This window comes from Periophthalmus magnuspinnatus, chromosome 6 (genome assembly GCF_009829125.3).
Source record: "Periophthalmus magnuspinnatus isolate fPerMag1 chromosome 6, fPerMag1.2.pri, whole genome shotgun sequence".
Taxonomy (NCBI): Eukaryota; Metazoa; Chordata; class Actinopteri; order Gobiiformes; family Gobiidae; genus Periophthalmus; species Periophthalmus magnuspinnatus.
In genome coordinates, this window is record NC_047131.1 from 14,779,742 (window position 1) to 14,791,973 (window position 12,232).

General features: G+C 36.8%; 1 protein-coding gene across 1 annotated transcript in view; it reads left to right on the forward strand.

The window, feature by feature from the left end:
* The window catches only part of LOC117372564 (hepatocyte growth factor), a 72,779-nt gene that overhangs the window by 4,681 nt on the left and 55,866 nt on the right, over window positions 1–12,232 (forward strand). Inside the window, exon 2 of the mRNA XM_033968384.2 lies at window positions 8,786–8,948. Coding sequence (XP_033824275.1) covers window positions 8,786–8,948 — 163 coding nt within the window. The remainder of the gene's footprint in view (window positions 1–8,785; window positions 8,949–12,232) is intronic.

Below are 12,232 nucleotides of genomic sequence, written 5' to 3' on the forward strand. Positions count from 1 at the left end.
GCGGAGCATCGTATGGGGTCGTACTGCTAACCATTAGCAGGGTTTGAATAGGGCTCAGGAGAGATGGCTAAATTACTAAAACATGCAGGGATGACATCTGAACCCTCTTTAGGCAAGTTTTTCATGAGGGAACAACTTATTAACTTATAACATGGTAGAAAGCTTTCTGTAGTTTATTCATTTTAGTAAAGTTTATTATTTTACCACAATGTTTACCAGGGCCAAAACCAAATTGCACAATAGTTATGATTAGACTAATGGTGTTTTGTTAATCTCCCCTTGAATGGCCCATCCACCCCCATAGCTCCCCCAAAGACTTTTTGGCCCCATAACACATCCAAAATTTCAAATGGCAACCAGAGAATGTTCAAAATGGGATTACAATGAAAATAAAATAATATCATATTAGATTTTATAAATCACTACAGGGGCCTACAACATTTAAACTAGTTTAAAACAGCATAGCAAACATGGTAGGGGGTGGGGGGTGCGCTTCATTGTTAAAGTGAGCATCCACATTGAAAACCTTAGCACCCACCTTTGCTCCTCCAGCCAAAAATGTGTGGTGCCGCCCCTGATAGATAGAGATATTCGGTTTAAGAACTCCCAGCTACTTCTTGGATTTTTTTTTTACTTTTCTCCTAACTTTTTTCCCCAAACTGTGCCACATAATTGATGTAAAACTATGACAAATATTTACCACAGGTACTTTCCTACCAAACCAAGTCATAATTAGAAAAACATAAATATGCACTTTAAATGTTGGAAAGTTCAGGCTGAGGAAGAATACATATTACTTTCTTTTGACAAACGGGAGATGAGATTTGCTGCCTTTAAAATCAAGATTTGTTTCACAGTCTGCTTTTTAAACACATCCAGGAGCATTAAGATTGAATATGATACTGAGGTATGAACTGCTAAACTAATACAAGAATCCCATGCATTTCAGAACATGTTTGTAGAGGTCTAAACCAGGGCTGAACCATTTGGGAAAAATACGTAATTTTTCTGACAAGCATTGCAATTGTGATTAGATTTGTGATGTATGTTTTAATAATATGGTTCTGTTTAAAGTTGAAAGTTTAGAAGAATTGACAAAAGGACTGAAATATGAACTCACCAGCTAATACAAAAATGACATTTCAGAACATGTCTGTATAGGTCTAAACTACAGGATTAGCTGTGGTTAGTTTCTAGGCAGAATAACATAGGATATTTAGATGTTTTTGGATGAAATGACGGTACTTCAAAAACTACAGCCTTTGTTATTTGCTGATAGCATTCATTCACATTGCAGTTTTAATTTGATTGTGATTAATCTTGCAGCTGTTGTCTAAACTACAGGGTTAGCTGCTTTTAGATAGGGCTCTGCAGATAGCGGCAGATTTTTTTTATGTATTGTGATTTTAATTGTTGTTCTTGGCAGACAAAATACAATGATTTTTTAAAATAATCTTGAAAAAATCTATTTCCATTTCTTTTTGGGAACAACCAGAAAGTTGTCAGTTGTAACTGATGAGATGAAGTTTCAATAATCTGATAACTCCAGAAATCAGATAATGATCAGATTTCTGTGTGCATGTAAACTACTGTCACGATAGTAAAATTTCAAGCTCGATTTCATTACTATAGACTCGATACTCCAATACTGTTATTTAGACAATAGGATGTAATTTTCAACATTAAATTATAGGACTTTTTTTATCACGTGGTCTTATATCTGTGTAATCGCTCATTATAAAGCTATTCAGGAAAGGTTCCTTTTTGTCCAGTGACTGACTTTTTTAGTATCGATACCTGCTCAAATGAGTATCTAGTTTTCATAACAGTTTCAGTATTAATTAATATCTTTCAGTACTTTTGACAAATGTAAAAGATTCTCATTCCAAAAGATTCTGATTCCATGAATGAGCCAAAAGGCCCATCACTAAGTAATAGTGTTGCCACGAGCTGGCAGGGTGTAGGATAGTCACAAAAAGAAAGTCATGCACTTCACTCCTAAATAAACACTATGGATTTGCTACAATTAATATGTACTTTTAATGTAATGTAAACAAATGTATACTCCAAGGAAGCATGTATTAACTGCCCAAATGTCAGTATTAAAGGTGCACTATGTAACCGTTCTGGTGGAGGGTCCTTTGCTTGTCTCACGAAAATATTGCTTTGCTTGGAATGTTCCACATTATGGTATTAAACATTTTCATGTGGATTTTATTCATTTATAAATGTTTTGCAAAAAATAAAATAAAAAATAAAAACTGCATTCTGGTAGTGAGCGGGGCCGCCTCTCCACAGATCTGTCTTTGTTCTGAGATGAATAACCGTCTCTTTCTGTTAAAGTATGTGAAAAGCCATTGAATATCAACACTGCCATTCAATACCGATGCAATGATACTTAAAAGCACACATTTTTAAGACAAAAGAATGTGATTTTCAACATTAAATCAAAGTAGGTTACCATGTGGCCTTATATCTGTGTAATCCCTCAGTCAAACGGGTAGGCTCCACAGTGGTCCACGGGGGTATACAAATCCGTGTGGTTTTATACTTGTTCTGATACAGCTCAAGATCATATTAAAGCTTTTCAGGAAACATTAATTTCTCTCCTGTGAATGTGACTTTTTTAGTATTGATACCTGCTGAAATGAGTGTCTATTTTCAATACTAGTTTTAGTATCGATTAGTATCTAATTTTTCATACTACTGAAAACCGTAGTGTCTAAATAACTGCAGGCTTTGTCATATATAACCATTCTTTTGGTTTCATTTTAAATGTCTGTAAACAGACTCAGAATGAGTAACATGCCCACATCAGTAGGTCATTGTAATGGACTGGTTTGGAGCGTTGGTCAGGAGTGATGACTCAGGCGACTGTAGTGTCTGGCAGCTAACTCAGTAATAAATAATACTTGGCCTTCTCCAACTTCAAAATTAAGAGTGCAAGTGAATGTCTGAATGTGAATGTATAAAAATTATTGTAAAGAAAAATGATTGTAAATTTCCTGTTAGCCGGCTGTGATATTGCACCATGACACTAAAACAGCTGTCTGTGATAGTTATTTCCTTTTAGTTTTCCAAGCTCTGCTACTGTTTGCTTTTTTGTAACTCTTGAAAATGAATCATGACTTAGAATCAAGTGTCTGGGATTTTATCAGGCAGTTGAGTTCCCATGAGTCTTAGCAACGAAGTGCCTGATTGGACCAGTAACGTCTGTGATAGTTATTACCAGAGAAAATGCTACATAAAATGAATTGAGTATATTTTGCACTGTCATTTTTTTCTCTTATTTAGCAGCTTTTACCCATAGACTGTATATATAAATGGACATAGCTAACCTGCTAGCCACGACTCTGGCTCCAATTCACCTTGTAATGAAAAACTATTGCCCCTCTCTCTGTAACTGCTGCTGTCGGGCTCGTCATTCTGACCTTAAAATGTTCATATTAACCTATAAGGAGATTGCAGACAGCAGGCACATGCGTTACATCCGTACAAAGTCATAAATGAATGTAGCATTAGCTGTGGACATTTAGAATATGTCACTAAAAGATGCTTGCAGTCACTGAAAAGATGCATCACAAGACCTCTTGACATGTAACCAAAGTAGCAGGTTTCAGTGTAGACATCTTAAAACAAGTATGTGTCCGATTCTTACTGAGAAACAAGTTCACATGATCCTGGTATTTTTATTTCACTATTGTGTCCGTAAATCAAGATATGAACATTAATGACAGACCAAATCAGGTGCCTTCTTTTCCTCGGGTCCCTTTTGCTTCTTTATACAGTCTTTACTTTAACCATACAATGCATAATGTAAAGAGCATTTATCTTGATAGAATAAATTAAAATCAGGTACTTGCCCTTAGAATCAATGGAGAAATTAAGATGCTAATACTAAACATAGCCTTCATTCATCCAGCAGTTTATCACGGTGTTCCAACGTGCTTTTTGGTTTCCATAATAACAGAGCTTTTTGATGTTGATCCTGAGCACTATACACACTACATAAAACATCTGGCGTTCTAATGACCACCTTTTAGTTCATTTTGTAGTGGTCCAGCCTCACTTACGTAAAGCATTCCGAAAATCCTATCCACCGCAATGAGTTTATAAGCACTTTTCACAACTCTCAGAGACCAGAGTGGAGTTGCCACATTATAAAGTTAACAAAAACTAGCATGCTAACACATATAAACACACAAAAAACATATCTGGCATCAAACTAGTATATAGTATAAACTAGTATATTTTCTTCTGTTGTAGTGCAACGTCTCATATAGAAATACATTACTTACACCTCCGCTTTCAGTTCGAAAAGTTATAATCAAATCCAGCCTTGGTCATTTTTGTCTTTGATTAGTTTGTAGATAAAATGAGTTAAAACGTTGGCACATAAAAAGAGCTCATCTTTTGAACAGCTCTTTGAAAATAAACTGATCCAGACGATTCAGATCCCATTAAGTAGTGGTTGCACAGGTTAGCAGAGTATTGGTAGAATAACTGGATACTCTTAACAGCATTGTTCACAACATCATAAAAAGAAAGGCATGCTGTTGCTTCATTGACACAGATTTAACACAGATTTGCTACAATTAATATGTAGCAAAGTCTTGTAGTGTTTGTTTATTTTGGTCACTTTTGGGCCTGTATCGACTAATCTTTCAGTACATGATGGAAAACCAGCTACTAATTAATACTAAAACTAGTATTCAAACAAAATACTCATTTGAACTGGTACCGATACAAAAAAAATTCACATTCACAAGACAGAAATGAAGCTTTTCTGAATTGCCTTAGAATGATCTTGAGCTGTATCAGAACAAGTATAAGACCATATGCCCGTGGACCACTATAGAACCTACCTGGACGACTGAAGGATTACAAAGATATAAGGCCACATGGTAATATGAAAGAAAGTACTGCCATTTAATGTTGAAAATCACATTCCATTGTCTAAAGAAAGAGTTTTTTAAAATTATCATCATTGTATCAGAATCGGTATTGAGTATCAAGTCTATTCCTTAGTAACCAAAATCCAAAAGTAACCAAAATCAAAATCGAGTTTGAGGTTTATGTATTATGAAAACACCACATGATAGTTTGAGTCATTTTTGGTGGACTAAACCAACTTCTGTTACTCATATAGTAACTTATTGTGGTTCATTTTGCCATGTTAATAATAGTATTGTACATTTAGATTTTTCTGGTGGGGAATAATCTTGCTCTAGGGTACTGTGTCAGTTTAGGAAAAATATCTACCCTGCGAAATTTCTGACAAGCATTGCTATTAGATTTGTGATTTATGTTTTAATAAAAAGATTCTCTCAAAGTTCACATTTCAGGGATTTACATAAAAAGTGAAACATGAACTAATACATTTCAGAACATGTCTGTACAGAAACTACAGGGCGAGCAGCTTTTATGCAGGATAAGACAGGAAATTGTGCTGTTTGTGGAGGAAATGACGGTACTTTAAAAATTGCAGCCTTTGCGATTTGCTAATTGCATCCACTCAAATTGCTATTTCATTTAGATTGCTATAAATCTTGCAGCCCTTGTTCAATATATGAAAAATGAACACAATTTTTTCTGTCTCAAAAATAGATTTATGTGTAATTGTGTTGTGTATGCTAGCAAACAATGGTAGCTAACAAGCGAGCTCCTCGCACAAGCGGAGGAGAGCAGAAATGACCTTATCTGTAGCTAATTAGATATGCTAAATTGTATTGTTCATCACATAATAGCTGATTAATAGAATGGATCTACCCCCAAAAAAATGTATGTATAGGCTATGAGAAACTGTGGGATTAAAGCATCAGTCTCTCATAATCGTCTTCATTTGTTCCGGTAATTTCTGCGGCAGCTACGTCAAAATTTGTGACATGCTAACGTTGCTAGCAGTTATATCACCAAGCTAACTGTGCATGTGCAGTGTAGACAACAGTAGACTGGCTTTAGACTTGTTGGTGGAGGAAGCAGACGGCATATGACCAGATGAGTAATGTTGTTAAAGCACCCACAAAACGCTGATTACTCACTCAGGAAATACTCAAATTTAATGATTCAACATTATCAGGTTCCACTCAACTGCGTAACTTTCTACTTTATGGCTAACCGTGAGTTCTCTACTGTTTTGTACAGAAAGTGAATAGCTGCAGTGGTGGATAATAAAAAAATAAACAACATTTTTAGCCTATTTTTAGCCTATGTTTAGGTAGATTATGTAGCCTGTGCTCTTACTGGATTAAAAAGGTTCTACAGTCACAATGAGCCTGGGGTATCAGAGCTTCAGCCTGCATATAGAGGGCACACACAAGTTTGATTTGTATTCTCAGTATTCATGGGTTACAAGTTATATGGCAACCGTTCTCCATGGTCATAGCAATTAAGCAATTCAAATCAAAATATTATATCTGTTGAATGGAGAAAGACCCTCACAAAGTCCTTCAAATCAGAAAGGAATTATGTGTCTAAAACCTTTATTTATTCAACCAGGTAATGTACAGTCTCTTAATCGCCAAGGGCAATGTTGCTAGTGTCCAATTCTAGTTTCAGGAGCTAACTTCCATCATGCCTCAGATCAGAGAGAGTCCTTTTTGGTTTTAACTTACTGATTTTAGTCATCGGATCTGGCAAGGAAAGTGAGTAGCTTGAGTAACAACTTTGCCATTATGTGTAATTTTTTTTTGTAATAAGGAATAAAACATTACAACAGTAAAAGCAATATTTCATTTGAACATGTTTACCTTATATCTGGAGACACAAATTGGTCATGTCAAAATCTGTGTGAAATATTTTTACTTTTTTACTCTGAAGTACATTTTTGAGAAGGCTCCTTGCTATTCTTTTTTTATTGCTTTGGTTGAACTGTTTCCTAGTATAGCATTAAACGTGCATTTATTCAAGTGCAGGAATTTTTATTGACACCTATTTGTCTTGGATATACCTGAGCCAAGCCAACAAGTTATATAATGCTCATTTTACCCTTGTGTTGTCCTGGGGTCATTTATGATGCCAAAAGCAACTTTGTCACAGCAAAACTCTGTTTCTTCATCAAATGGGCTGAAAAATCAACCAGTTGTTCAGTTTTATGACCTTTATCAATAGTACAAATTTGAAAAAAAAAAATGTATTGTATAATGAAGAAACAAAGTTACACTGTCTGTTTCTCTGGGGTCAATTTGACCCCAATTTGTTTCTCTTATAACTCAGCTATAAAATAACACATTTTTCTACTTTTGGGCTCTGTTTTTAACCTGTCCTCAAAATGCACTGATACCAAATCTACCTTACATTTATATATGTAGTGCAAATATGCCTTGATTATGTGGAAAAAAGTGCAATTTTTGACATTATAAGGCCCTATAACACTGAAATTGCAAGACTGAAGTAAAATAAAAATATTTTGTGAATTAGAAGGTGGGAGTGCTCAGAATTTATGATCTGGGGTGAAATGATTTTCAGATCTGTTTTACTCTGCAGGTAAACAGCTCATGTTTGGTGCATGTGCATGTAAGATGGCCACTGGAATTTCCTTTGCCAAATACAGGCTCAGAATGTGTAATTATGGTCAGAAACACTCCAGTCCTGGACAAATAACACAAAAACATAATACATGTTTTTAATAAAATCATACAAGACGGAAACCTGTAAAAGAAAAAGTGTCTGATACAGATGCTGATGTCTGTTGTGTCACTTTTAAAGAACTGTTTAGAGCTTTGTTTTTCAGATGGAGCTGTCAAACAGAGGAAGCTCTCTGTCCAAGACTTTGAGTTGTGTTTTTAGTTGTTCTAAAGCTCCAGTCACATATTTAGAGTGATATTTTATTCCTATGTTAGTCCTGATCCTGTTTTAGACAAAGCCTATTTCCACTGTCCATAGACTTACATGGCCCCAAACACGAGCTGGTCTTCTGCTGTTTATCTGTTGAGTCAAATGGCTCTGAACATTCAATCGTTTAATCAAATATCATAAATTCTGATGCTAAACTCTGCTTTGAATGATTTCTGAAGAAACCATTTGGCTCTACGTAAATACTGGGTTTTTGCAGAGGTTTTGGGGCCTTAAAAATATGAACAAAATGATAAATCCAAAATCAAGTAAATATTTATGTAATGAGGTCTTATGAGATGTAGATTTAATAACAGTTGTCAGTCTATAATTTGAATGAAGTTGGTATAAAAGGCCAAACACCGAAATATAAGCAGGACTCACTGAATTCTTAATGACGCCAAGGAACTTCAATGTCACTTTTTCATTCAAAAATCTCACATTTTTCAAAAACACTAAATTTTGACCACCCCCACCTCCTAATTCACCATATATTTTTATTTCACTACAGTCAATGCAATTTTTTTTTGGCTAAAAGAGTTATAAGAGAAACTCTACTGGGGTGAAATAGACTTCACCATAACTCTACTGGGAGGAACACACAAGGGTTAAAGTAAAAAAAAAATACACTAAAATAATTGCATGTTTTTTATTTTTGTTTTTCATTTTGATGTTTTTATTGGGCCTTCTCCTGCTTGTTTCTATGGAGATGTTCTTTTGGCTATAATCTTCCACAGTATGAGATAAAACTCATCTGTCTCCATGAAGAATATTCTGAAGTATAGTTTAAATTTGCTATTTTGATGGAATCACGCAGGAGGCGTGCCACTTCCAGATATTTTTTAATTTAATTTTCAGTTCTATTTATTACTTTTTGCTGTACCTACTTTCACTTTATCTACTTCTTCCCTCACTAAATCCATGTGCTGATAAGCGTTTTATGTGCTTTCAGAGGCCAAGAGGAATGCCCTGCAGGACTACCAAAGGTCCGACAGCCTCAAACTGGTCGTGTCCTCCCCAGATCCCTCCTCCCACCTGACCAGGAGCAGGAGGGTCTCCATGGCCAGGTGTGCTCGGGCCTGCAGCCGAAACAAGAGACTACCCTTCCCCTGCAGGTAAGGAGCTCCATGACCTGTCTGCATCCTCCACATTCTTCTGAGCTGTAGAGAAGACAAAAATGTGCCCTGGTCAGCTGAGAAGAAAACACAGTATTTGAATTCTATGAGACTAGTTTAAACCAGCACTTAGACAGGTTTACAAGCTAATTAAAGGCTCTGGTATATGAGCAAAATGTGTCCTCTGTTGCAAACGACAAAAAAAAAAAAAAAAAAAACCCAGACATCTTTCTCCTGTTATTGTATAACCAGCTCTTGAGGTAGGTCAAAAGGTGTCCAGTGGGTGCCATCTGCATCTAAATATAAGGCGTTTTATTGTCCGATAATCAGGAAGTTTGCCTTAGTATGCTAGTTGTCAGCGTTACCGGGATGGCAAAACTATGCTCTTGTTATAACGACTGACAGGGGGACCAAAGATACAGAACTTGGGGAACAGTTTAACATTGTTTATTTACAGCTTTGAAATGTGCAAATGAAGGTAGATTGATCAGGTAGCTGAGAGCGGGGTTGTTTGCAGTAGTCCTTGAGTAGACGGTGGGCTGTGAGGTCAGAGACGAGGTAAGCCGTACTGGTAGAGATGAGCTGGGTTGGAGGGTCTGAGGTTTGTACCAGTCGTGGAGAACTGGGTCGGAGACAGAAGAGTTGAGTGGGTCCAGGGAGCGGGATCTGACGAGGAGCAAATACATCCAACTTAAAAAAGAGTAGCAAATGCAAAAAACATGAGACTGAGCCAAGCAGAGCTGTACCACTGTGGATACAGATAAGATGATCTGGCGCTGAGTGTCAGGTCCTGACTCCCTTTGGCTGTGTCTCAATTCGCCAAAATGGCCTTAGAATCACCATTCGAAGGGCAGTTAGGAAATTTCCGGCGCGACAAGGGCTGTCCTAATTCAATACACCCGACTGAATGCGCCCGAAAACCTGCCCTGCCCTTTCCACTGTTTCCATGGAGATCGGACGTAACCGAAGCGTGCATCCATGCACACTTCACGCACTGCTATATCCCATGATGCACCGCGACTACACAAAAAAAGAGAAGAAAATGGAGTCCACTGCGCAATACACGTTCAAATGTTCGTACTGGTTTACCTCATCTACAACAGTACTTACTTTACTTTATTTTATTTAAAGGACAATGTGCAGTTACATTAAAAGATGGCTGTACCAGATTTAGCATAATGCTACAGTGCGACATGAAACTGTTAAATCTGAATAAAGATGTGTACAGGCTGTGTGTTTGATGATTAAAAAGGAGGGGAGTTATATGGAATAGAGGAATGTGCAGTTATTGGTAGACAATAAGAAGACATTATCATTAGAAATTATTATTGCAATAATAATAATGTAAGACTGTTCGTTTCTATTATAAGCGTCAAAGACCAAGAGAAACAAAGTCAGAAGAGTTTAATGATCCACACAGATAATGTGAACAATGAAGCGACGGACTCAGGAAAGGACAGAACAGAGTCCTGAGACGTGCACAAAATCTTCATGAGTTCCGGTACATTCCATAGGTCTGCGCCCCCTGGTGGCACGTGTCATTTACCTTCATGTTAGTAAATCAAGATACTAGTTTGATGTAGCGCTGCACTGCTAGAAAATACCTTACAATAAAAATATGTAAAGAACTGGCATGGCATAGAAGGGAAACAGCGCCCTCTACTGTTATTAAAGTGGTGTAGCCACTGGCCAAAATACCAAACTATTAAACTGCAATATCCCACTATATGTACAACTAATCAGTGTTCTCTGGTTTATAGACTATGAATGAAAAAATGATACTGTTACCTCTGTCTCTGTTATTACGTTTTCACAAGGTATATTTTGTTAAAGTTATGAAGTAGCTACAAATGAGAAAAAAATCACCTTGAACGTTATATTTGCCTATTGATATTCAATCTAAAAAAAAAGAAAAGAAACGGCTGTGACGACGACATCTTGACTTTTCTTCTATTAAATAATAAATCATTAAAAATAACGTACGTAATGTACACATCGTACGCTCAAAGACAGCGGTGGAAGTGCGGTCCATGGTGTAGGCCTGTCCCACTTCAGCAAGATGGTGGCTACACTGAGGAGGACACATTCTCGTCCAGAAGCTTCAAACTACACTTTGAAGAGTACTTCGAAGGGTCCCATCAAAAGGTGCATTTGGCGAATTGAGACATGGCCTTTGTCCTCCCCGGGTGCAGCTTGATTAGTAATTAGTTGCAGGTGTGCATGGGAGGAGCCCGAATCTCCGCCCAGCTCCAGGCTCTGACACAGAAGGGAGGGGAAAAACAGCACAAAACACAAGACAGACTAGGAACTTGACAGCTCTAGTCTATGAAATTTGTGTAAAGCATTTATAAATTCACCATGGTGAATAATTAGGATGCTCAGAATGCATAGGGTTAGGGTTATATCATATCATGTTTGTGTGGCTTTACTTCCTTTTTAAACCTACTTTTGGTCTCCTTGGGATAAGAACGGCACATTTTGTAACTTAAAATAATGTCAGCATTTGGAAAATACACTTTATAAACCACACCTGTGTTTCCCGTGAGACATTTAGGTGCACCCTCTGCTGTCAGCAATGGGAATAAACAACCAGAAAGTAAACAAATTATCCCAAGTAAAAGCTATGCTAATATGGCACTGTGCTCGTTATGAACACAGTTTCACTGCAGAATGAGTCTGGTGATGATTTATGGGCTTAAAAGATGTATAGAAGAAGTCCAGAGATTTATTTGTGATGCAACTAACAACCAACAAAATTTGACCTTTCCTGAACATTCTTAGTATGGTATTGATTTAGAATTGGTATAAGACCACATGGTAATGATAAAAAGTACTATCATTCTGTGTTGAAAATTCCATTCCTTTGACAAAGAAATTGGTCAAATGGTCCCATTTTTACAAATAGTGATTTTCCTCCTTCAAAGTGGTTTGAAGTAGTTCAAAATGTCTTCCGTCTTTAGCTGTATTTCCATGAAATTCTGGTCTTGTTCTTTCTTCAGACTCAGGTCTGAAACGTGTAGCCTCTTGTCTGTCTGGTTCAGTAGGTCACCATGGCGTATTTGAATAAAGTGGAAATATTTGTGTCATTTTAACACTTACAGTATGTCTGTATGTAAACGGCTATTTAAACAGGAGGAGGAGTCTTTATGATACAGTGTCCTCATTAAAGGTGCGCTGCATAACCTTTCTGGTTCTTTTCTCCATGGAGATGTTTTTGCTTTGCCTGTCTTACGTACATTCAGTTGCTGGTGTTTTATTAAAAATATCTTTAAAAAATTTTTACT